Source organism: Polyodon spathula, chromosome 13 (genome assembly GCF_017654505.1).
Source record: "Polyodon spathula isolate WHYD16114869_AA chromosome 13, ASM1765450v1, whole genome shotgun sequence".
Lineage (NCBI taxonomy): Eukaryota > Metazoa > Chordata > Actinopteri > Acipenseriformes > Polyodontidae > Polyodon > Polyodon spathula.
The window spans coordinates 5,788,316-5,813,061 of record NC_054546.1 but is presented as its reverse complement, the minus strand read 5'-3'; the positions used below and the strand labels follow the sequence as shown (position 1 = coordinate 5,813,061).

The 24,746-nt window shown below is 38.0% G+C and overlaps 1 protein-coding gene across 1 annotated transcript in view; it reads left to right on the top strand.

Moving 5' to 3' along the window:
• LOC121326204 (phospholysine phosphohistidine inorganic pyrophosphate phosphatase-like) overlaps positions 1-24,078 on the top strand; it is a 45,016-nt gene extending 20,938 nt beyond the window's left edge. The window contains exons 2-3 of the mRNA XM_041269420.1: positions 4,380-4,471; positions 23,314-24,078. Coding sequence (XP_041125354.1) covers positions 4,380-4,471; positions 23,314-23,410 — 189 coding nt within the window. The 3' untranslated portion in view covers positions 23,411-24,078. The remainder of the gene's footprint in view (positions 1-4,379; positions 4,472-23,313) is intronic.
• Positions 24,079-24,746: the final 668 nt, after the last annotated feature.

Sequence of the window (24,746 nt, the reverse complement as noted above, 5' to 3'; positions counted from 1 at the left end):
CCCAAAATAAAGTTATTTGAACAAAAAACATACCAAGGGTTTTGGTTATCCTATTTTTGCAATTTTTGTTCAGAAACCTAAAAAACCTTTAATTTTAGTAAATAAATTTTTTCCCTTGAAGGGTACAATAATTCTTTTCGATTTTTAAACTCAGCTCGCAACCACAATAAGATTAACCCCTGAAGTGGTCTTCAAGCCAGTAATCTGTGACACCTGCTTGATGTGGGAAATCCGAGAAAACCCAGCGGAGCTAAACCAAGTGTGCGTAAAGTGCCGCACGATCCAGGATTTGCATAAACTAGTAAGTATGCTAGAAATGGAGCTGGAGGAAGTGAGACAGCAACAGGATCTTGAGGAACTGGCACACCCACAATTCATGGAAGTCTGCATCACCCCTAACAGACTGAAAGCCACCAGGGAGATAGAAGGTCAGAACAGCTGGGTTCAGGTAGGCAGAAGCAGGGAAAAAAAGAAACTTCGTCAAACACAACCACCAGAAATCAAAACAACCAACAGATTTGAGTCACTTCAGAATTTTGATGAGCAGAACCAACAACAAGAGAATGAAAGGAACAACATCCAGGACCCTATTGACAGTGGTGACAAGACAGTAAAAAGAAGGGAGGTCATGATTGTTGGGGACTCCATATTGAGAAACACAGCAAGTTCAATTCGCAGTTTGGACCCCCTTACTACAACAGTGTGCTGCCTTCCGGGAGCCTCGGTCAAGCACATCACTGAGAACGTGGACAGGCTCCTAGAACGAACAGGAGACGACCCGGTAGTAGTCGTCCACATCGGTACAAACAACATTGGAAGAGACAGACCAAAATCCCTGCAAAACAAATTCAGAGAGCTAGGAAGGAAATTAAAAGAGAAAACCAAAACTGTGGTATTTTCTGGTATACTACCCGCACCTTGCAAAGGACCATATGGACAGCTGGAAATAATAAATCAAAACGAATGGTTGAAGACGTGGTGCACACGGGAAGGCTTCACCTATCTTGATCATTGGACCACATTCTACAACAAGGACTATCTGTATAGACGGGATGGACTGCATTTAAATAACAAGGGAACTAGTCTACTTGGAGAAAAGATCCTCGAGCAGGTTCGGAAGCATTTAAACTAGAAAGGAAGGGGGGAGAAATGAACAAAAAAACAGAAGGGAGACCGCATCAAAACAAGAACAACAACTCAGGTAAGACAACCATTAAATGTATTTATCTAAATGCTAGAAGTATCAGAAACAAAATTCTAGAACTTGAAGCTACTGCACTAACAAGTAACTATGATGTGATAGGTGTTACAGAAACTTGGTTATCTGAGAGTGATGGGGACGAATATAATATTTGTGGGTATACACTGTATAGGAAAGACAGGCAGGACAGACGAGGAGGAGGGGTAGCGCTATACATAAGAAACAGTCTTGAAGCCCAGGTGTTAAACCTGGACAAAGAAAATAAAACCGAATCAATATGGGTCAGAATAACAGACAAAAATTCAAAAGGCATAATAATAGGAGCATGCTATAGACCGCCAGATTCAGACGGTGAGCACAATAATCTGTTATACAATGACATTAGAAATGTGTGTAGCAAAGGAGAAGCCATACTAATGGGGGATTTCAACTTCCCCCAAATAAAATGGGAAAACCCGGTGGGTAGCGCGAAGGATGAAATAGAAATGGTGGAAATGACAAATGACTGCTTCCTAACACAATTTGTCAAGGCACCGACTAGAGGGGAGGCATGCCTTGATTTAGTCTTTTCAAATAACGAAGATAGAATAACTAAAACAGAGGTCAGAGAACCACTGGCAAACTCAGACCACAACATGGTCTCATTTGAAGTGTTTTTTAAAACCTCAAAAGTAAAGACTAAAGCTAAGGTTTACAATTTTAGAAAAGCAAACTATGAAGGCATGAAACAGAGACTAACAGAAGTAGATTGGAGTAAAATAGAGAAAACACCCACAGAAGAAGGATGGTTGTTCTTCAAAAACGTAGTACTAGAGGCGCAAAACAATTACATCCCTAAAGTAGACAAATCTAAATGTAAAACTAAATTGCCAAAATGGTTTAATAGATCAATTAAAAAAAATATTCAGCGAAAAAAGGCACTTTACAGAGCATTAAAAAAGGACCAAAAAAGAAAGTACACAGAAAGAGTACACAGAACTGCAAACGCAAGTCAAAAAGGAAGTTAGAAAGGCCAAGAGAGAAATAGAAATGAACATTGCTAAGGGGGCTAAAACCAATTCCAAAATGTTTTTCCAATATTACAACAGCAAGAGAACATTCAAAGAGGAGATTAAATGTTTAAGAGATACAAATGGCAAAATCATAGAGGAAGAAAAAAAAATAGCAAATATGTTAAATGATTACTTTTCACAAGTTTTTACAAAGGAAGATACTGACAACATGCCCCACATGTCATCCAGTTCCTATCCAGTTTTAAATAACTTTAGCATAACTGAGGCAGAAGTGTTAAAGGGACTAGGAGCTCTTAAAATAAACAAATCCCCTGGGCCGGATGAGATCCTCCCAGTAGTACTCAAAGAAATGAAAGAAGTAATTTACAAACCGCTAACCAAGATCATGCAGCAGTCTCTTGACACAGGGGTGGTACCGACAGACTGGAAAATTGCAAACGTAATACCGATCCACAAAAAGGGAAACAAAACTGAACCAGGTAACTACAGACCATTAAGCCTGACTTCTATTATATGCAAACTTATGGAAACTATAATAAGATCCAAAATGGAAAATTACCTATATGGTAACAGGGTACTGGGAGACAGTCAACATGGTTTTAGGAAAGGGAGATCGTGCCTAACTAACTTGCTTGATTTTTTTGAGGATGCAACATCGATAATGGATAATTGCAAAGCATATGACATGGTTTATTTAGATTTCCAGAAAGCTTTTGACAAAGTCCCGCACAAAAGATTAATTCTCAAACTGAACGCAGTTGGGATTCAAGGAAACACATGTACATGGATTAGGGAGTGGTTAACATGTAGAAAACAGAAAGTACTGATTAGAGGAAAAACCTCAGAATGGAGTGTGGTAACCAGCGGTGTACCACAGGGATCAGTATTAGGTCCTCTGCTATTCCTAATCTACATTAATGATTTAGATTCTGGTATAGTAAGCAAACTTGTTAAATTTGCAGACGACACAAAAGTAGGAGGAGTGGCAAACACTGTTGCAGCAGCAAAGGTCATTCAAAATGATCTAGACAAGATTCAGAACTGGGCAGACACATGGCAAATGACATTTAATAGAGAAAAGTGTAAGGTACTGCACGCAGGAAATAAAAATGTACATTATAAATATCATATGGGAGATATTGAAATTGGAGAAGGAATCTATGAAAAAGACCTAGGAGTTTTTGTTGACTCAGAAATGTCTTCATCTAGACAATGTGGGGAAGCTATAAAAAAGGCTAACAAGATGCTCGGATACATTGTGAAAAGTGTTGAATTTAAATCAAGGGAAGTAATGTTAAAACTGTACAATGCACTTGTAAGACCTCATCTTGAATATTGTGTGCAGTTCTGGTCACCTCGCTATAAAAAAGATATTGCTGCTCTAGAAAGAGTGCAAAGAAGAGCAACCAGAATTATTCCGGGCTTAAAAGGCATGTCATATGCAGACAGGCTAAAAGAATTGAATCTGTTCAGTCTTGAACAAAGAAGACTACGTGGCGACCTAATTCAAGCATTCAAAATTCTAAAAGGTATTGACAGTGTCGACGCAAGGGACTTTTTCAGCCTGAAAAAAGAAAACAAGGACCAGGGGTCACAAATGGAGTTTAGAAAAAGGGGCATTCAGAACAGAAAATAGGAGACACTTTTTTACACAGAGAATTGTGAGGGTCTGGAATCAACTCCCCAGTAATGTTGTTGAAGCTGACACCCTGGGATCCTTCAAGAAGCTGCTTGATGAGATTTTGGGATCAATAAGCTACTAACAACCAAACGAGCAAGATGGGCCGAATGGCCTCCTCTCGTTTGTAAACTTTCTTATGTACAGCTATGTTCTTAACAAGAATGTTCGAAGTAACAGCTGCATATTCAATACTTATGCAGAAAATAGGGTTTTATCCCATTAGATCATTGTAAAACATTTTATATATATATAAGTATTATATATATATATATATATATATATATATATGTATACTGACCATGCAATAAATACACATTAACGGACATTTAACTTGGATGCCTGAACAGTGTGATCATGTTTAATCTCTAGCGTGACAATATTTAACATCAGGTGCATGCGTTCAGCGAAACGCAGCATGTGAAATATGGTAGGAATAAAGTGGTGCTTGACAGCATGTTGAGGTGTTTCTCATTGCTCTCGACAGGCCATCATGATTGGAGATGATCTGGTGAATGATGTCGGCGGGGCTCAGCAGTGCAGGATGAAGGCTCTACAAGTGAGGATGGGAAAGTACAGGTCAGTCCCAATATTTACAGCTTAATTTCTCACCACGTCATCAGAGCGCTTTCCTGACTCAGTTTACTGTCTATCTAACCCCATGCCACTCTGCAGGGTTATGCTTGTGGGAGTTTCACAGTAGACATGTACACCTATGTTAGGCCAGGTAGGGGTATATTCTGTTCTGAAGCAGGACAGACCTAAATTGCACAACTCTACATGTTTTGAATTGCAAGTAAATGTAAGTAATCAGTCGCCACTAGGTGGTGCTACCATGTAGTTTTTCCATGTACTATCTCTCCTATATTAAGGAAGCTTTTTATTGTTGTTCTGAAATGAGATATTGGTTAATCCACATGTACTGGGGTTTTAGTATGGCAGGTGTGAGGTGTGTGCTTTTTCATATACTGCAGTTAACACCACAATGTGATGTGGTGAATTGTGCTTGACTACGCTTCTCAACAAAGGTAAAATGCACAAACTGTTTTGATTATACACCATTTTGCACTGCAGCTCTCTTTGTCCCTCCTTTTTATTGATATACCCCACCCTTGCTTTCTCCACCCTTGCTTTCTTCGTTGTGACTAAAAGGGTTTAAGATTATAAACTACAAGGTGGCAGAGCTACTGTAGTGCTAGAGAAATGATGGTAGAGGCATGCTGTCTTGGGTGCATTTTTACACTTGTCACATCTTGTCACATTTTGTTGACAGTTATATAGTAGTGTTTATAAGTCATCCATTGTTTCACGTGTCCTTTATATTCCACTGAAATGAGTAACCGAGCATGTAGTTACATTTCTGAGTCAATTCCCATTGGACTGCATTGAGTCAAAAAACTGATGAACTAGAAAACACGAGACACTGACAAATCAAAAACATGTAACAGTAGATAGTGTGTCTTCAGCAATTGCTCAGCATGTAACCCCTGTGTGACATCACTGGCTGGCTGCCCTGAATCTGTGGTCACCCGTAAACACAAAAGACACACTGTTTATGTAAAACCGCAGAGTCTCTCCCTCCCCACAGATGGAAGACTGCCAGACTCCTAGTGGTATGGCAACTTGAATTGTGTATTTACACGGCAGGGGGTGTATGTCAGTGATAGGTGCCAGTGTTGTGTAATCCCATACAATTCTGCATGCCCTGCTTATTGTACTACATGCAATCAAATGATTTTTGATTAGCAAAAAACATTGTACCGTAATAATGCAAATATAGACTAACCCTCACCCTTAACCTAACCTTAACATTAGAAAACAAACCGTGGCGGAAGTCTAATTGCTAGACCACCTGATTGCGTATAGTTCAATAAGCAGGGGATGTAGAATTTTATGGGAAGCAGAATATTACACAACGCCAGCTCCTGACATACGCCCCCAGCTACCTAAATACGAAATTAGACCATTCAGTATTATAAAAAAAAACAGAAACCTCGCCACTAGGGAGCATCCAAAGTTTCTGATCAAGATTTAAAGCCTGTTGATTTGGGCCGTAACCGCACATAGCCTTCCTGCGTGGGATCTAAAATGTATTTCTACCTATCCTTCCCATATCTGCTATTAACTGGAAAACAAGTAAAGTACAGTACCGTTGGATGCAGCTGACTCATAGAGACTGCCTTATCTGATTTTGTACCAGACTAATTTAATTCCTCGGGGCTGCGCTTAAGTGATATTGTATGTTATCTATCAAAACTAAAGTTTTACGAGGTAACCAGCAACTGTATTTTGCTTTGCGTTTTCCCCCCTGTGACCACTAGAGGGAGCTCTAACCAATAGCATCAAAGCCTCTAAAAGCAGCCGTTCTTCCAAGGTCATGAGAACACAACTAGGGAGTTTCTGTGTGAAATGTGAAAGTAGTAGGAATATTAAGAAAATTAATGTTATACTCTCTATATGAATGATAATACTACCCCCATGACTGATAGGTGTCTAGGCAATGAAGTGTGGTAGATAGCTATCCCTGTGGTGCACGCTGTTAACCTCTTCCCCATGCTGTTGCTACCTGGAAAGTTCAGTTGCTCTACAGTACATACTTTTCCAGGTGATATTCGTAAAGTGACCTTTGAACCAAACTCTACAATCTCTATAAACATGCCAGCCTGGCTCTGGGAATTAAAGCCAATAAACTACTTTTAGAAAATGGAAACTAGCTGAGCAATAAGAAGTGCCTTAGTTTATTGAAACCTTTCTGCCAGAGCAATTAGTTCAACCTTAGCCTTTTTTTTTTTTTAAATCTAGTGCACCTGGCTTACACTGCCGTGTAAAATGAAACATCAAACAACAACGCAGTCTTTCAGGGCCTTACCTGTTATAATTGGAGAAGGGTACCAAGCAGAGCTTAGTGAGGGGTGTTTTCTGTTTGTTTTTGCTGGCTCCTCTCTTATCTTAGAGCAGTGTGAGGTCAAGTTAGGGAAGGTTTGTTATTTCATCACCAGAAGGTTTCCAAGGCACAGTAAAGGCAGCGGATTGTAAACATATGAGATAATATTGTTTTAACCAATATGTATAACACAAATCAAAGAAATTAACCTTTAATAGACTGAATCCACAAGCCCAGGCCCCCCACCCAATAATACTGTTTGAAACTGGATCAATCGGATCCTATTTGTTTGGTTCCAGAGCCAGATGGGAAAACTGGTACAACTATGAAATATCACAGTTGTAATCAACTATGTGTTCTTCCAGTCTGGGTACACTTTGTGTGTCGTTTTCCGTTTCTGGGCACTTTTTAAAACTCAAACTTAAAAGCAACCCTTAATACTGTATACAGTCCTCAATCATGCCTTTCTCTCCAAGTACAGAAGGGTACAGCTGGTGTAACCATTAGCCTAGTGCATGCAAGAATACATTAGTAAGAAATACCACTTACAACAAATGTGTTATTTTAATACATCCACTGGTGGCAGGTGTCGCTGGGGGACAGGTTAATGGTTACACACTGGTGTACCAACAGTATTTTGAAAAGAAAACATGTTTGACAGCTTAACGAGGCCACAGCTTTTGATTTTTAAAAAGTCACCAGGGTGTAGTGACCGAAACAGAGAATGTGTGATGTTTCGGGATTGTAACAAGTTTCTCTTCTATAGGTGGATGTATTTAGGTGAATGCAGACCATCCAGGTTTTTAAATAGTTAAGCAGCTCTTTTCTTTAAAGTCATCTTATTTCAGTTTAACCAATCTGTGCTCTACCCTCGGAAATCACACTCCCTGACCTGCCAATGTCGCGGTGCCTCCTTAAATAAACAATAAAGTTACATAAGTGTGAGTTCCCTTTGTGACAGCTGAAGGACTGCTTTCCAGCTGCCTTTCAAGGTAACAAAAAATGAAAATGTCTTAAATTCTCACTGCTTGTGAAAACACGTGGACAGAGCACGCCAAGTGTATTTCTTAATTTAAAAACTCAATAAAACATAGTGAACAGAATTGGATCCTTGAGTGTTGTCTCTTTTACCTTACAAGGAAAGGTCTTGCAATGAACATACTTTGTTCAGTTGTATTCATGGGTTGATCCTCTGTGTAGCTGGTTTATGAACTGGGATGAGTTGAATAGCACACTTGAGAGAACGCAGAGGTCTTTTCTTCAGGTTGAACTGCACTAGAGGAGGCTCTGAAGGATTTTAATCAGGCAATGTTCTTCCAGTTCCAATGATTACAGTCATTTATATTGCAAAATCTCAAATGATCAACTATAGAAAAAAAAATCAAAATCTATAAAAATACAGATATTTTCAAAGCACTTTAACTGTTCTAAGAAGTAGAAATACGTGTACATGAGACTATTAATTGCATGTGTGTTTTGTGCAGTTATTGCGTAATTACTGTTTGACTACAAGTAAAATTACAAAATGAAAGTGTGATAAAGTGATATTTGGAAAAAAAACATTTGACAGGATTTAATGTTACTCTGATATATAAAGTAGTGCTAGAAAAATGTGGTGCTCATTATTCCATGTGGCACACTACACAGCAGGGTTTAATTACAGGATCTATGGTACAGAATATACATACACATTCAACATGAAAGCATCACGCACAGTTGAATTGATTAGGTCTGCTATTTCCTGATAAGCAACCACCCAAATTAATAACCACAAAAAAAAAATCCTTTCGAAATAGGTAATGATGAAATGCACACAGCGAACTGAAGCTTGAAAGAGGGTGTCCTTCTGGCATTTATGGGTCATTATTATGTGTTTTTTAATCTGTTTGTTTTTTTCTGCAACAGTTTGTTAGTTTTAGAAATTAGACTGACCATTCTATCACATACTGTAAATGCAAATGTTAGGAAGCTGGTATCCCATTAATGACAGCTACCTTTATGGAATGTAAACAAACTGCACTGCCAATAATGTCTGCTTTCTTATAAGAAATTAAAAAAAAAAAAAAAAAAAAACAGGAATATTAAGACACTGCAGCTTTAAATATGTCAGTTGACCTTTCATTTACAGTAATGGGGGTAAATGGTAAACACTGTGAATTAGTGCAAGATTCCTATAAAACAGTACATTTTTCAGTTAAATATCTTCTATATTTGTAGTGGAGTGGCTCAAAGCTTATTCACAGCTTTTTACAATGCAAGTACTCGAGTTTCATGATCTGTTTTTTACATCATGGGGAAGAGAACACCCTAAGCAAACGAGATCAGAGACCCAGGATCTCAGTGTTCTGAAAGGACATGAACTGGTAGCCCTCGGGTGCATTAGTTGGTCTTTCATTATGGCGCAGTCAGCGTACTAATTCTGAGGGGACGCTGGCACTCCCTCTTTGCTATAAATGTTCTGTTGGGCAGCCCCAGATCATTGTTTTAGCTCCCTCATTGTGCAAATGGAGTTATCCAAGGGTCAGTCTGCTACAAGCGTGATACACAAAGCCATTTGACCTTGGTTATGAAATAAATACACCGGCAAACCGCTGCAGCGTTGCATCTGTTTAAGTTTGTTTTGGGACTCGATAGGAAATTGCAAAAGGCACACCCATTGCAAGGGGCAGTGTGCAGCTGTGTGCTTGCATCGTCTCATGTTTTTAGTTTTATTGAATGATGCTTTAATTATTAATTCTATTCTATTAAGACTATTAATTTCTCATACAGGTGGTTTCGACAAAGCTCAGACTAGCAACTTGGGTTATGAAGCCAGCTGGAGGTGTCGAATGGTCTCCTCACATTCATAACTTTTCTTAAGCTCTTTAGTCTTCCTTCATATAGCTGACAGAATCTTCCAGCACTGGGTCTGGACTGATCCCTCACCCCCCCTACAGAGGAGGGGAAGGTGCTTTGAAGACAGGGTGGTGTGGTATGATGCCTGAGCAGTGCAGGGTAAGCTCACTGTGCCTCTGCCCCTGCCATACATGCTGTGTGGGTAAGCCCTGGTCATTAGTCCCTGCCTCTGTCCTCCTACCAGCTATTTTATGAGCACACAATTCCTGACAAAAAGGAACAGAGCACTGATAATTATGCACGTGTAAAACCAAATCACAGGGCTCCATTTCCTGGCTCCGAAAACCACTTTGGCCTGCTCTAAGTAGGGATTTCCTGTGCAGCTGTGCCAGTGGTAGTAATAGAGTTGAACTAAATAATCATTATCCCTAATGCTCATAAGGAAGGAAAGATCATTAAGAGTGAAATCTTTAAGCTAAAAAGTAAATAAAATCCACTGCTGTAATTATGACTAATAGATTTGTGTCTGCATTAAATGGGGCTGGAGAAGTCTTGCTGTAACTTAATCTACATTTGTTTATTTGTTTACTGTATACTTAGAGCTGCACACAAAATTTACCTTACCCCAGTACACCGTGCAAGTCTTGTTCCAATTACGTTCTGATGCTAAATATCTGACTGTTTATAAATAATGTGAATCATAAAATAACAAGTGCATGCTTAAAATGTGTCACTTGAAGCCTCTTTACAAGGGCATTTGGGCATACAGTATTTTCTGTTATGTAAAATATTACTAATTTGTATTCATATCTGACACAGCCTAGACTAGCCCTAGGTAGGAATTTGTCAATATGGTCTAATCAACCTGCCATTACTGATGCAAAATACATCTTCCCTGTTATTAATGTAAATTGCCATGTAAGCTGTGCCTTTGGGAAAGGGTGACCCTTTTTCAAATTACTCTTCTTCCCTAACCAGGGGGAAGATGAGAGAAGGCCAGCTACAAGTCAACTATTTTTTCTTATATGTGTGGTTTAACAGTGCCATGCAGCAGTAGAAAAACATTTTCAAAACCTTATCTATACCTTATCGAAAAAAAAAAAAAGCATAAGGTAAAAACTAATAAGACATTAAGTCAAGATGACAAAAATCTCCGACCAGTGCCTTCACAATTATGCTGATCCCTATATTACTACCACCAGGGTCTTAATGGTCTTATTGGAGAGCTGGTCTATGACTATAAGGGGGGGGGGGGGGGATCTACAAGCTAATGAAACATTGAAAGAGCCTCACTTGAGCTTGTTATTTGATTTTGGGGTTTGATTTTGCCAAGCCTGAAAGCATTAAAGAAAAAAATCAATGCTGGATAATGGCTAAATTGAACTTGTTGCTTATGCATTTTTCTTTATATTTTGTGGCATAATTTGGTCTTTAGGGGACAGTGTAAAATGTGATGTAAACAGTGATCGAGGTGTCATCTGCTTCCACCATTCAAAGAAACAGGAACAGAATTCCAGTGTCTTGGGAGATTCCCATTCCACGAAGGAGGGAGACAACCTGTGAACTTGATCCATGAAACTCATGTTACTCCATTCTAAACTCAATTAACTCGAGTTCCATTCTTGGACACAGACCCAGAGCCCTGGAGTGCATTGCACAGGCTCTTTGAACCTTGTATTTGCTGTCAATTTCTGCTGCTTAACAAGAACCCAGTGCACTGAAAATAACAAAAGAAGAACCCAGTGTGGTAAGGCATGCAGGAGCAAACAGAGATCAAGTAAACTCAGCATTATGGAGGACTGGTATTATTCCCAGCTTGTAAAACATGTTTCACTGTTTTAGCCCAGGGATGCTATTATGAAGCCTGTTTGAATTTAAGTGTGGTGGTCTGGTGTCTTTTCACTCATTTATTGTGTTTTTTTTTTTTTTTTTTATTATACTTTTTAGATGATTTCCTTTGCTGTAGCATATTGCAGTAGAATTATAATATAAATGCTACTAAATACTTTGAGCCACAATGACACACAGCATCCTATATTACAGTGATACGTCATTATTTAACTATTTTATAATTGACCATTTCATTTAGTTCACAGTTTGGCACAGTTCATTTACTATTATCAATATTGTACAATTTTGTGATGTTTTGCTAAATAAAGAGGGAGTACTGTGTAGAGAATAAAATGTGGCACAGAGTTTATTATAATAACACATTAGAGATCTTAGATTTTTTTTTTTATAAATCCCCATTTTTTATAATATAACTTTTACCTTTAAAACATTTGATCCTGTGTATTTCAAAAACACTTTCTTTATGTAGTAGAGATACTAATTAATGTCAAGGTGAATTACATAGTAGAGAGCTAGAAGATGAGGATTAATTTGTATACAGTGACAATTCAGTACACAGTATAGTAAAATAATACAAGTTTTTAACTGACGCATTGTGAAATATATGTATAGTCCAGCTGATTAGATAGTTTCCCAGCCATGGAATTGTACTGCTTCTACCAAATGAGATTAGGAGTCAAGGGTCATAAATTGAAGCCAGTGGAAAGTTTGTCCCCATGACACCTCTTTGCTTCGTGTGGCAGCGATTCAGTTATTGACAAAACTATCTGTGCAAATGCATTCTCAAAGTCATGCTTGCAAGAATATTGTAACATGGTCTGGTCTCCTTCCCATGCAGGGGTTAGCAGGCCTAATTATTGAAGCATATTGTACAGTATAGGAGCATGTGGTACTCAGCAAAGGAAAGGACTTTGTTTGTAAACATTCATGCAAACTAGGAACTTTGTGCAACTAAACCTTGAGCTTAGAATGTATAGGTAGTGTGTCATGATGAGAATGGTAGTGGTCGCTGAGTCAGGATAAAACACTCCCTTTTATCGCTATCAGAACAGCCAGTATAAATAGATAATAAAACTGTAAAAACAATCACAGTGTGTTGTTTATGTGCAGAATATACAGTGCCTTGCAAAAGTATTCAGACCCCTGACCAATTCTCTCATATTACCGAATTACAAATGGTACATTGAAATTTAGTTCTGTTTGATATTTTATTTTTAAACACTGAAACTCAGAAGCAATTATTGTAAGGTGACATTGGTTTTATGTTGGGAAATATTTTTAAGAAAAATAAAAAACTGAAATATCTTGCTTGCATAAGTATTCAACCCCTGTGCTGTGGAAGCTCCCAGTTTGCACCGATGAAAGAAATTGCCCTAACAAGGACACAATTACCTTACCATTGGCCTCCACTTGTGAACCATTAAAGTTGCTGTCACATTTTCTGGATAAAAACCCCACTGTTGAAGGATCAATGGTAAGGCTGTGAATCTGAAGGAAAATGAAGACCAAAGAGCATTCTACAAAAGTTAGAGAAAAGTAATACAAATGCATAGATTAGGGAAAGGGTACAAAATAATATCCAACTGTTTGGATATCCCAGTGAGCACAGTTGGATCAATAATCAGGAAGTGGAAGCTGCATCACACCACCCAGGCACTGCCAAGAAAAGGCCATCCCTCAAAACTCAACGCTCAAACAAGAAGGAGACTTGTGAGAGAAGCCATAGAGAGGCCAACAATCACTTTGAAGGAGCTACAGAGTTCAGTGGCTGGGAGTGGAGTAACGGTGCACCAGTCAACCATATCAAGAGCTCTGCATAACACTGGCCTGTATGGGAGGGTGCCAAGAAAGAAGCAGTTACTCAAAAAGTACTATCTGAAAGCACATCTGGAATTTGCCAGAAAGCATGAGAGTGACCCAGCTGCGATGTGGGAAAGGTTTTGTGGTCACATGAGACAAAGTTATAGCTTTTTGGCCAAAACTCAAAGCGTAATGTGTGGCTCAAACCTAACACTGCCCATGCCTCAAGACAAACCATCCCTACAGTGAAGTATGGTGGTGGCAGCATCATGCTGTGAGGATGCTTCTCATCAGCAGGGACTGGGCATCTTGTTACAATTGAAGGAAGAATGGATGGAGCAAAATACAGGAAAATACTGCAAGAGAATCTGCTTCAGTCCGCTAAAAAACCGAAGCTTGGGAGGAAATTTGCCTTTCAGCAGGACAATGATCCCAAGAACAAGGCCAAAGCAACGTTGGAGTGGCTCAAGAACAAAAAGGTGAATGTCCTACAGTGGCCCAGTCAAAGTCCTGATCTCAATCCCATTGAGAATCTGTGGCACTATTTGAAAATTTCGGTCCACAAGCGTTGTCCAACCAACCTGAATAACCTGGAGCAAATCTGCCAAGAAGAATGGGCCAAAATCACTCTGACACTGTGTGCAAAGCTGGTACATACTTACCCCAAAAGACTTAAAGCTGTTATTGCAGCGAAAGGTGGCTCTACCAAATATTAATGTGTGGGGGTTGAATACTTATGCAAGCAAGATATTTCAGTTTTTTATTTTTCTTAAAAATATTTCCCAACATAAAACCAATGTCACCTTACAATAATTGATTTTGAGTTTAAGTGTCTTAAAATAAAATATCAAACAGAACGAAATTTCAATGTACCATTTGTAATTCAGTAATATGAGAGAATTGGTCAGGGGTCTGAATAATTTTCCAAGGCACTGTACTTGAATTGTAATCTGTTTCAGCATTTATATGCTTAACAGGATATCCAACTGTGGCAGGGCAGGGCCCTGTCTGTAAATTATAATATTGTTGTGTGGTGATTTGGTGGTGGTTGGCAGGGATGGGGTTAATTTCCTATCCCTGCCAAAATACATGTGAGAATGTGGCTGGAGCCAATTGAATAATTGATAATTAGGCTCCAGCCAAATGCTATAAAAGAGGAGAAAATGCTTTGTTTGGAGGAGGGAATTTGGGAGTGAAAAAGTTTTGTTACTCAGTGTTTTGGAGAAGATTCAGTGAAGGCGCTGCCCAGCCTGAACAGTTCTGTTTAAAACTGTCTCCGAGTCTCTGGGGGGTGCTATCCCGCTTCTGTAACCATACGTGACACGATTGCTGGGTGGACAGAGACTCGGAGACATTAAAACTGCAGTTAAAGCGCTGCTGTGCTGTTTAATAAACAAAAGTAAATCAAAAGGTTGAACCAAACACTGCTCACAAAGCAAAATAAAAGGTTTAACAAAAACAAGTCACAAACAGTAATCAGAAATGAAAATAACCAGCTCAAGGGCCAAAACAGAAGTTTTAAACAAAACTGTTCAGGCTGGGCAACGCCTTCACTGAATCTTCAACAAAACTTTTTCACTCCCAAATTCCCTCCTCCAAACAAAGGATTTTCTCCTCTTTTATAGCATGTGGCTGGAGCCTAATTATCAATTATTCAATTGGCTCCAGCCACATTCTCACATGTATTTGGGCAGGGATAGGATATTAACCCCATCCCTGCCAACCACTACCAAATCACCACACAACAATATTATAATTTACAGACAGGGCCCTGCCCTGCCACACCTACTTTTTTATGAAATAAAACTCAATACTTGCTGTTCCTTACTTATACAGTCTTAATTGTTGTAGTTTCAGTGAATATTTTTATTATAAGTTTCCACATGCATACCCAGAGTTGACCGTTGTTTAACTGGAGAGTTCTTCATGTTGCTTAAAACAACAGGATCTCATAAAGTCTACTTACCCATTTACTACTATGTATGATCATGCAGAATATCTGGTATTATCAATAGCTGCCAAACACAAACAAATAAGGGCTGCTCATGTCTGCCTGTCTGCATGCTGTGTGCATTTCTGTTTAACTAAAACTGAATGAGTTCAACGCTTGACAAGATCATTAAAGAAGAACACTCTGTCAGCTAGTTCAAGTTCCATCATTATTTTTAAAAATGTTATGATTGAGGAAGTTATCGATAAGTTACCTGAACTTTTAAAAGATTCATTCAACATGAGAACAAACATTTCCTATAGATATTGCAATGGGCCTTACTGTCTATCTGCAGAAAATGCAGTTCCAATTTGCAGTAAAGGTCAGCCATACCAACATGCTTTAAAATGAACGATGGAACAGACAGCACAAAGAAGCAGTAATAATCAAGGTATTTCTTATTTAAAAATAATAATAATCTGACCGTGCCAATATGAGCAGGATATTTGAATTCCCAGCAGCTGTTTGTGTGTCAGCTGTACTTCCATATCAGCCCTATCTGTTGGACAGTTAGTCAATGATTAATAATTAATTACTCCTTTTCACAACAAGAGAACTACTCACTAAATTACAAGGTGAAACATGGTGCCTCCTTTGTCTGTGTATTTTTTTTACCTGTTAGTACTTTTCCACACCTTGAGCAGTAAAAAAAAAAAAAAATCAGCATGGGTAGCAGATGGTATTTAGGACACTTGAATTTGCCCTAAACAACCACTTCAACAAAGCTCCCAGGCATGTCCCAGTTACATAAGAAGTTTAGTAAGCCATGGTTGACAGGAGGCACACAGACGCACCGGCTCCTGCACACATGATGTACAACTATGTCCAATACACATGATGTACACATGTAATATATATCTAGCGTTAAATCTGTTCCACATTCATATAAGTATAATCAGATCTTTTAGATCTTTTATTTAACATTATGTAATTAAAGAAACAACAAAATGATATTGCAAAAGTCTACCGGAAGTCATAACAGTAATACAGTATTTCATGTTAGATTTTGAAATGTCACATTTTTTTTCACTTTTTTGTTAAGCGTATGGAAAACTACAAAGCGGTATGTAATTCGATACGTTAACGTAACATTATTCAGCAAGTTTCATTCTAATTTATGATGCAAATTTAGTTAACTCTATTGGGTGATGCTAAACGCCTAGCCATAGCTGTAAAATAGTGGCCTTTTTCAGTTGCTCTCACCAAACACATGCTCTGCATTAGAACCACATGCATTCTTAATGGAAAGAAGGCTCAGGTAATTCCAAATAAAACACGTTGCCGTGTGCGATGATGCTGATCATCATAAAGATACTGTCAAATATGCGTAAGCCCTTATTGTCCAGGTTTAGAGACGCACTTTATTTCTAAGGTTAAGTGGCACTAAATAAAACTAAACAATACTCTTTCAGTGTGGTTTAGAAAGAAAACAAGGATAACTTCAGGAGAAAACCCCTGGTATGTAATGGACTCACATTAACATTGTCTGTAGTGTAGTTGAACAAGACCTGGCAACTTGCTGGGACCAAGCCTCAGACCACAACCTTCCAGGAAGAGCTTGAGCTAGAATGGTTTCCGTATAGATTAGCAGACCGGACTCTAGTGGCATGGCACTATTCAGAGCCTGGGAGAGGTTTCAATATAATTCAGCACAATTCGACAATGTCTCTAAAGCATAGAGGCTGCACAGCACAGCAGGTTGTGCTCTCTGTTTAATCACCAGGGAAGTCATATCTCTGGTGCGTTTAGTTTATTTTAAGAAGTTTGAGGTTTGTTGTGTTTTGTTTGAACTTAAATTTTGTTCCTGTGTTTTTATTTTGCTTATTTGTTATTGAAAGTGCGCAGCCTTGATCAGGATGCTATCTCACAAACCTGTACAAACCTGTCGTATCCAATTTGCATGAGCCAGAGTCACTTGAATTTAAATAGCGCCGGACTGCCTCTTCCTTGTTATTGCAAATTTAGAGGAAGTTTAGAGGAACTTTGTTTTTGTAATTATTATACAAAATTGTTCAGGGGCTGGGAAGTTGTCTTTCATGTGATATATAAGAAGAAGAAGAAGAAGAAGAAGAAGAAGAAGAAGAAGAAGAAGAAGAAGAAGAAGAAAGTATTTTTAATAGGCTTCCCACTATATTCAAGCCTAGCTTAGCACATGTAATAGTAACACACGCTTCATTATAGTTGAAACGTGCTTCTTCCAAAGAGCACTGTCATGAAGGTTTAAAGCACATATACTGTAGAGTACCGCAGGTGTAAATAGAATGTTTAAAAAGGAATTTGAAAGTTTAGGGATAATGTATTTTCCTTCTAGTTTAAATATACACTTTTGGTTTGATTCCCTGCCAGCAGTCCCAATTAAAACAAATTAAACCAAGAAATGGTTAAAAACTACAAACTTTCGCTCCTCAAAGATCAATAGACAGTATTTATCGAGCTGCAGCTGCCATGCTATTCTTTATAATTTTCCACTTCAGCTTTTCTTTTATTGCTTCATGTCTTTATTAATACCCAGCGCAATAAAAATAAACAGGAAGGACTGAGGATAAAAACAGTGACAGCAGTTTAACCAAGGGTTTTAAATATGAAAAAGTTTTCCTGCATATTCCCAGATTAAATGGCACTTTTAAATCATGTTCTGCTGAAATAACCCTTCTCAGATTCTCAGTAGTAAAGCCCTGACCATAATAGCTCAGGGGTTTAAATGTGTTTTTGTGATTTGCTGTATAACTTTATTAAACTCTCTATTGTTTTAGTCAGTTCCCCAAGCTATCTAAAATGAACATGTCAATCTCAAATTATACTGCAGAAAACCTGCAGCGACAGTACAGGTCAGTTTAACTGCAGTGTATCTACTGACACCAGTCACGTTGCTATGGTGTTTGTTTTTGTCAGGTGGGATACTCCTGTCTTGGGGTCCTATGAAAGTTTCAAGCACAGCATTCTGGAGTACAAGATAAAAGAGAAACCCCAGTAAAAGCAAGGCAAATTGTAATAAAGCACAGGTATGCATTGTAAAGCATATAATGAGCAATAGAAAATGCACAGCATAACCATGTGAAAAGTATAGGAAAACTACATAAATACTTGGAAACGTCTCCAAACACTGTATACACACATTCAGAGGGTACCCGTTTGAGAGCAAGCTCTAAGGTATGCCTTGTGTTTTGATTGTAGAAGGGAAGAATAATAGCTCGATGTGAATCAGTCATGTTTACTGATTTAGGGACATGGGAGGAACAGCAATTAATGGCAAAGAGAGAGGAGGGAGCCATATCAAGTTTAGGTCTGGTTGTAATCTAGCAACAGCAATAAAAATGAGCTCAATAAGGCTCTTTCAGCAGCAATGCAACAGACAAATGTTTTGGCAATGTTTTCTGCATAAGAATTGACGTTGAACAGGTTGTCTGCTGTGTATCTTCTGATTGACTGTGTAAGGTTATGGATTACCAAGCAGGGTCGAGCATTAGGTGGGAACACATGATGGATGCTGCCTACTGTACTGTATGCATGATTTGTTGACAGTCTAAACTAGAGAGCTGAATGAAACTCTCAAACTCTAAAGCACATGTTTGTTAAAAGATGTTAAAATTGAAATTTGGATTTCACCTAGAATGTTTTAAAAGCATGCATTTTCTTTTACCACTTTTAGAAATCAATGTTTAAAAACTGTCAGCCCTCTCACCTGCACTGGGACAACATGGTCGCTTTGGGTTTGTTTACAGTCAGGACCAAGTTAAATAGTTTTTTTGGCCTGTAATTAAATTGCATCTTCAACTCCGTGAACTCATTTTGATTTAGCTTCTGTTGTGAAATACAACAGGGTTGGTAACATGAAGTTCCACGCTTTGTGCCAAAATTTTGCGAGTCCTAATTTGTAAACACTACATCGGGTCATTTATTTATTTGAAATGGCATTACATTGAAATACATTCAGCTGGCTTATCAAGGAGAGTGTTTAAAAACAAAACACTTCAGTCCTCCGTCACCCCCTGCATATCCCAGGAGCCTGTGCAAAAATAAACTGGAAGCTCTCCTGTGTGAATCCCTGGGTTTATGGAGCCCTTGCAATGGCATATTCTGGAATTCATACTTGTGTATATTTGTATTTCCTTCTCATTTGCTGAGGAGCAAGCCTTCTGTTACCAAAAGCCCACAGTATGCAGTATGGGAGAGGATATGGGGAGCATGCGAAGCATCAGATTGAGATGACCTAATGTGCTCACTGCACCCCTGCAAGCATTGCTGTTATTAAATGAACATATAATTTATAGTGTTTACACAAAGGGAGTAAAAAACTGACAGAAAAAAAGGACACACCAGTTAACCCTGGCTTAGCTGTACTAAAGCAGTGGCTCTTTATAAACAGTGCAGGCTTCTGCTTTAACCATACATGTTGTTCATTGTACTGTCCATTAAATACTCACATTCGGCACTAGACTCGCTTCTGTTTTAAGAAACGATACATGCCCATTTCTTCAGACCTGTTATTCTAATACTACAGTGGATGTGGGTCATATATGCAGGTCTAAGTTGGTATTTAAATGCGTGTTACTTACAGTTGTAGTGAAAAGTTTACGTACCACAATGTAAATTTATAATTTCTACTGATTTCTTGAAAACAAATCATTATAGGAAAAGTCTTTTGTAGCAAAACTTTTGCTTTTGTGGATGAGGAAAAAGTTACAAGAAATAGATGTCTACAATTATTAATTCAAAAGTATTCATATCCTTTGATGCTATGATAGTAGTGCATCTGGACATTCCAACACAACAACGATCTAAAGCACACATCAGAATGGTTAAAGAAGAATAAAATCAAGGTTCTGGAATGGCCTGGTCAAGCTCCAGATCTCGATCTGATTGAGAATCTTTGGTATGAGTTGAAGGCGGCTGTGCACAAGAGAAGTCCTTAGAATTGGAATCAACTGTAACAATTTTGTGTTGCAGAATGGTCAAAAATCACTAAAGAATCATGCCAAAAGCTGATTGCCAAATATCCTAATCGTTTAAAAGAGGTTATTATTGCTAAAGGTGCCTCAACTAGCTATTAATTTCATTTTCCTTGTCAGGGTATGAATACTTTTGAATGAGCATTTTTGGAGTTTTGCAAAAACAAATTCTGAAATAAATAATTGTAGACATATATTTCCTGCAACTTTTTTTTCCCTCATCCACAAAAACAAAACTTTTGCTACAAAAGATTTTTCCTATAATTATAGTTTTTTTGAAACAGTAGAAATTATAAATTTCCATTGAGGTATGTAAACTTTTGGCTACAACTGTATGTCTTTATTTGTATAGTTATTTTTGCTATAGAGATTGCAGCATACCTAAATGAATGTAACCATGGTAATCATCTTACATCCTGACCCAGATACAAGCAGAGAAACGTCACTCTGTGTAATTACTGTACATCTTATTTATGTGTATCTGATTTCCTATTGTTTCCATTTATTAATTCAATGTGTTCTGTACTTCCAGCTCAGCTCCCTGGGCGCTGTTCTGGTCAATAGTGATTTCTCACTACTTTGTGTTTATTACAGTCCTCTGCAGTCCTGGTCAACAGCATCTCTCAATCAAACATTATAACATTCTGCAGTTTTTTTTTCTTTCTTTTTTTTAATAGTACCACTTTCAAACTAACTTATTAAAGATAAATAAATAAAATAATAATGTTCCAATTGTTTACAGCTAATCAGCTTCTGTAGATATTGCAATGGGTCTTGCCATTATAATGGAGAAATTAAGATATCCTGATAAGATTTGATCCCACCGTGCACAGTGCAGGTTATATGGTTTTTAACTTGTAGCAACACAATCTCAGTAATGGTTGGTTAATTGCCATTATAGTATTTGGAGCTCAGGGGTAAGAGTTGCAAAACTATCTTGCGTTAGTAATATTACAAATCCATGCAGAGAAGATAACAAGTTACTCATTAATGACGCTACACTACTTCATGTTATTTTAATTTGTCTTTAATTTATTTCATTGGTCAAGGTTCATTCATTTTGAGGGCATTATTGAATCAGTAGTGGGCATTTATATATCTGACCAAATATATAGATATTAAATATCCTGTTTAAAATATATATACTTTTTTTTAACCCTTCCATTTAATGGTTAAACTTGGAATAACACATAGGATCCACCAGGTCAGCCCTTTAGTCTAAATATTAATTCCAGCTACATACTTGGTTACAACCACAAGTAACTAGCATTATATACACCAACTCAACCTGCTGGACATTACATGCATAACGGCTCAAATTACTTAGATATGCGTTCCTGTAAAAAAGTGAGTAATTTTTAATTATATGCAGCTAGCTGCTAACTGAGTTCAAAGCTCCACTTGAAATTAATCTGCTGTCTTAAAGACTCCCCATACAGCACACTCATACCACACCATACCACAGAGATCCCTTTGTAAAACATAAAGACATTGATTACAATGTTTTAGTGCTTGTTTAATGTACTATGACTAAGTTTCCTTTATATTTACTATATGCTTTGCTAGGGCTTGTTTATGAGTTGTTAAATGATAAATAATGATAACATGTTCTGGCGCACTGATAAGGAGCTTATTGTGGTTGTTTTAAGATATGTATAAACAAGGCGTTGTTCCTTTTTTTCTAAAAGAGGCAATTAAAATGGCTTGCCTGTAATAATTACACCAGATATACTAAATATGTGTACTGTACAAATGATTGTCTGAGCAATGGGTGGGGCAGACCACACCAGGTTTGTAGAAACAAGTCAACTTGAACCAAGCTTACTCTAATTTGATTTGAAAATGTGATTGCTATTATTCCTGATTCTGCATATCTATACTGCATATTTCCATTACTATTTCTAAACCCTATGCAAAACATTTTTAGTACAAAAGTGGTCAGTGGTCATTCTCACTTTCATCTTTATTTAAATGTCTCTGAGTACTTTTTGAGGTCAGTTGGATAGTGCTTGCTTTGTACAGTATTCCTTTATGAACGAAATCCAGGATGCCTTTGGCTGGTTTCTATGTTGGGTTACACAAATGCTGGGTAATGAAGTCCCACGCATATCTGATAGGAAGATCATTGCTGCAGCTCAGTGTAAACCAGCGGGCATGTTTCAGCTTTTTTTCTTAGATTTGATGTTTTGAAAAACTTTTAAAAAGTTGTTATTGGCATACATTTCCATTAATGATCATGCCCAATATCTCTGAATCACTAGTAATCCTTGACCAGGAATCAGGATAAGGGGTTTGTTAAGCAACCTCAAGCAAACCTAGTTTTCTCTAATTTATTGCATTGTTAAAATGGTTCACAACTCCACTTCGAACAATCGGCAGGACAGTGGTCTAGTCCAGGGTGTATATGATGAACTGCAAACTAGTTCATCTTTTCTGTGTAACATCTGCTTTTGGAAAAGCCATGTCACGAAGTTCTGCCCATTCCCTCCCCTCCCATGATCTAAATTTTAAGGAACATTGAAGAAAGCTAATAATAAATCTGAGTTATCAATCAAGCAATGCCAGGCTTGACCATCTGCTCTGATCCCCTTGTTGTTGGCTTCTCCTGGTCTTCTTGTATATATTTAAACTAAACTGCATGGCTGCCAGAGCATACTTCTGCCTATACATTGCTGGGATGTATTCTTAACAGCTGTTCTTTTCCCTGAGATGATAAGGCTGTTTTATTTTTGCAACTACTCTTTGAACAATTTGATTGATTATTGTGTTGACACATATTCACAATGGATTTGAACACTAATCTGTGACGCAGTGTAAGCATGAAGGTTTTAAAACCTGGCTGAACAATGCTGGTACAGCCAGTCTGTTGTCCTTGTGCAGTACTAGAATAAAAACTATATCCACGAATGTACGCTCATTTAAAACCCACCACATAATGAATGTACATCATTGTAAAGTCCCTTTGTGGTTACGGCTGTGACCTACAGCTTGCTTTTGTGACTTTTTGCTACATGAGTATGTACATCTCGCACATATTTACAGTTGATTACTATGGCTTGTGTTTGTTTCTAAGGAATGAAACCAACTCTCTCCTTCCTGTTTATGTCCGCAGGCCCAGCGATGAGAAGCACCCCACGGTCAAGGCAGACGGTTATGTGAACAACTTGGCTGAAGCTGTGGACAGGATCCTGAAACACTTGGGTGAATGAAGGTGGTGTCAAGGGCGCTAGCACTGAGATTCATTCAACACAGGGCTCCTTTAGTAGAGAAGTGCCCCTTTGATAACACGTACTGCACCATGACGACTCATTAGTGGCTAACCCACTAAACTTGTTTAATAGTAGGAACCTGACATTGTAACTACATGCATGTTAGACAAGTCTGACACATGAAAGGGATTTATTAAGTTCTTAAATAAATACATGAGAATTGTTATGGTGTCTCTTTTTATTTAGCTTATATACGTGGGTGGGAACATGAATGGCCTTTGTCATTGTGACAGAGATCACACATCAGTCTGGGATGTTGTGGACGTTGCAAAGTATGACCCCACTATTTAAATAATTCATTTTATAAACAAAATGCCAGCATTGTATTTTGTAAAGTATGAGTGTTGAGAAGAAAAGCTTTCATTTTAGCTTCAGGCCACATGCTTGTAGAATGTGGTTTTCTTAACGAGAATTACCCTAAACTGAATCAGGTTAAAACTAAACACATTTCTTTTTGTAATTTCTTAGAAAACCCCAAATTAGACTCCACTCGACGAAGGAGGATGGCCTTGCAGACTATTTTACCACACTACGTTTACACAGGAATTCAGTGCTTTGTCTTTACTTCAGAAAATCAGAGTAGTTCTAACGCCAGCCACAGAAAGAGGCGCTAACATTGAATTATTAAAAAAAAAAAAAAAAAAAAAAAAAAAAGGCTGTGTTTTAGTAATGTTTGTGTAAAGATGGAACATTTACTGTAGCATTTCTCCATTGGGCTGTATAGCAATGCCAATGCAACACTATCATCCTTATTGTCATACAGTACTTTGATTAGAAACGTGAAAGAAAACCGCAATTACAACTAATGGCTCAGTTTGCAAGATGGGAAATAATCCAAACTTTCAGTATACCACAAGTAGCAGAAACATATTGATATGCTAATTTTAACTGCAATATGGATGCATAAATATAGTAAACCAATTATTTAACATTACTTGCAGGGATTACAATTCAACTTTTGCCAGCACTTAAGATTTCTAAGCCCGACAGACACATGCACTGAAGTAGATTTGTGGCAGTGTCCTCTGTTAATCACCAGGGGAATGTATCATAACAAGCAAAATGAATTGTTGACATAAACAGGGAATTCTTACAGATTAGAAGCTGGAATTATTAGAGGAGTTAAGGGAGGTTCTAAACTCACCAGTACGAAATAGGATCAAGAACCCAATCAAGAATGTAAACCACAGTGTCATGCAGATTAATTGATAAAGGGTGTGGAGATGAATACTCTCATTGCACTGAGAGATAGAGAGCGGAAGAAGGAACAGTGCTC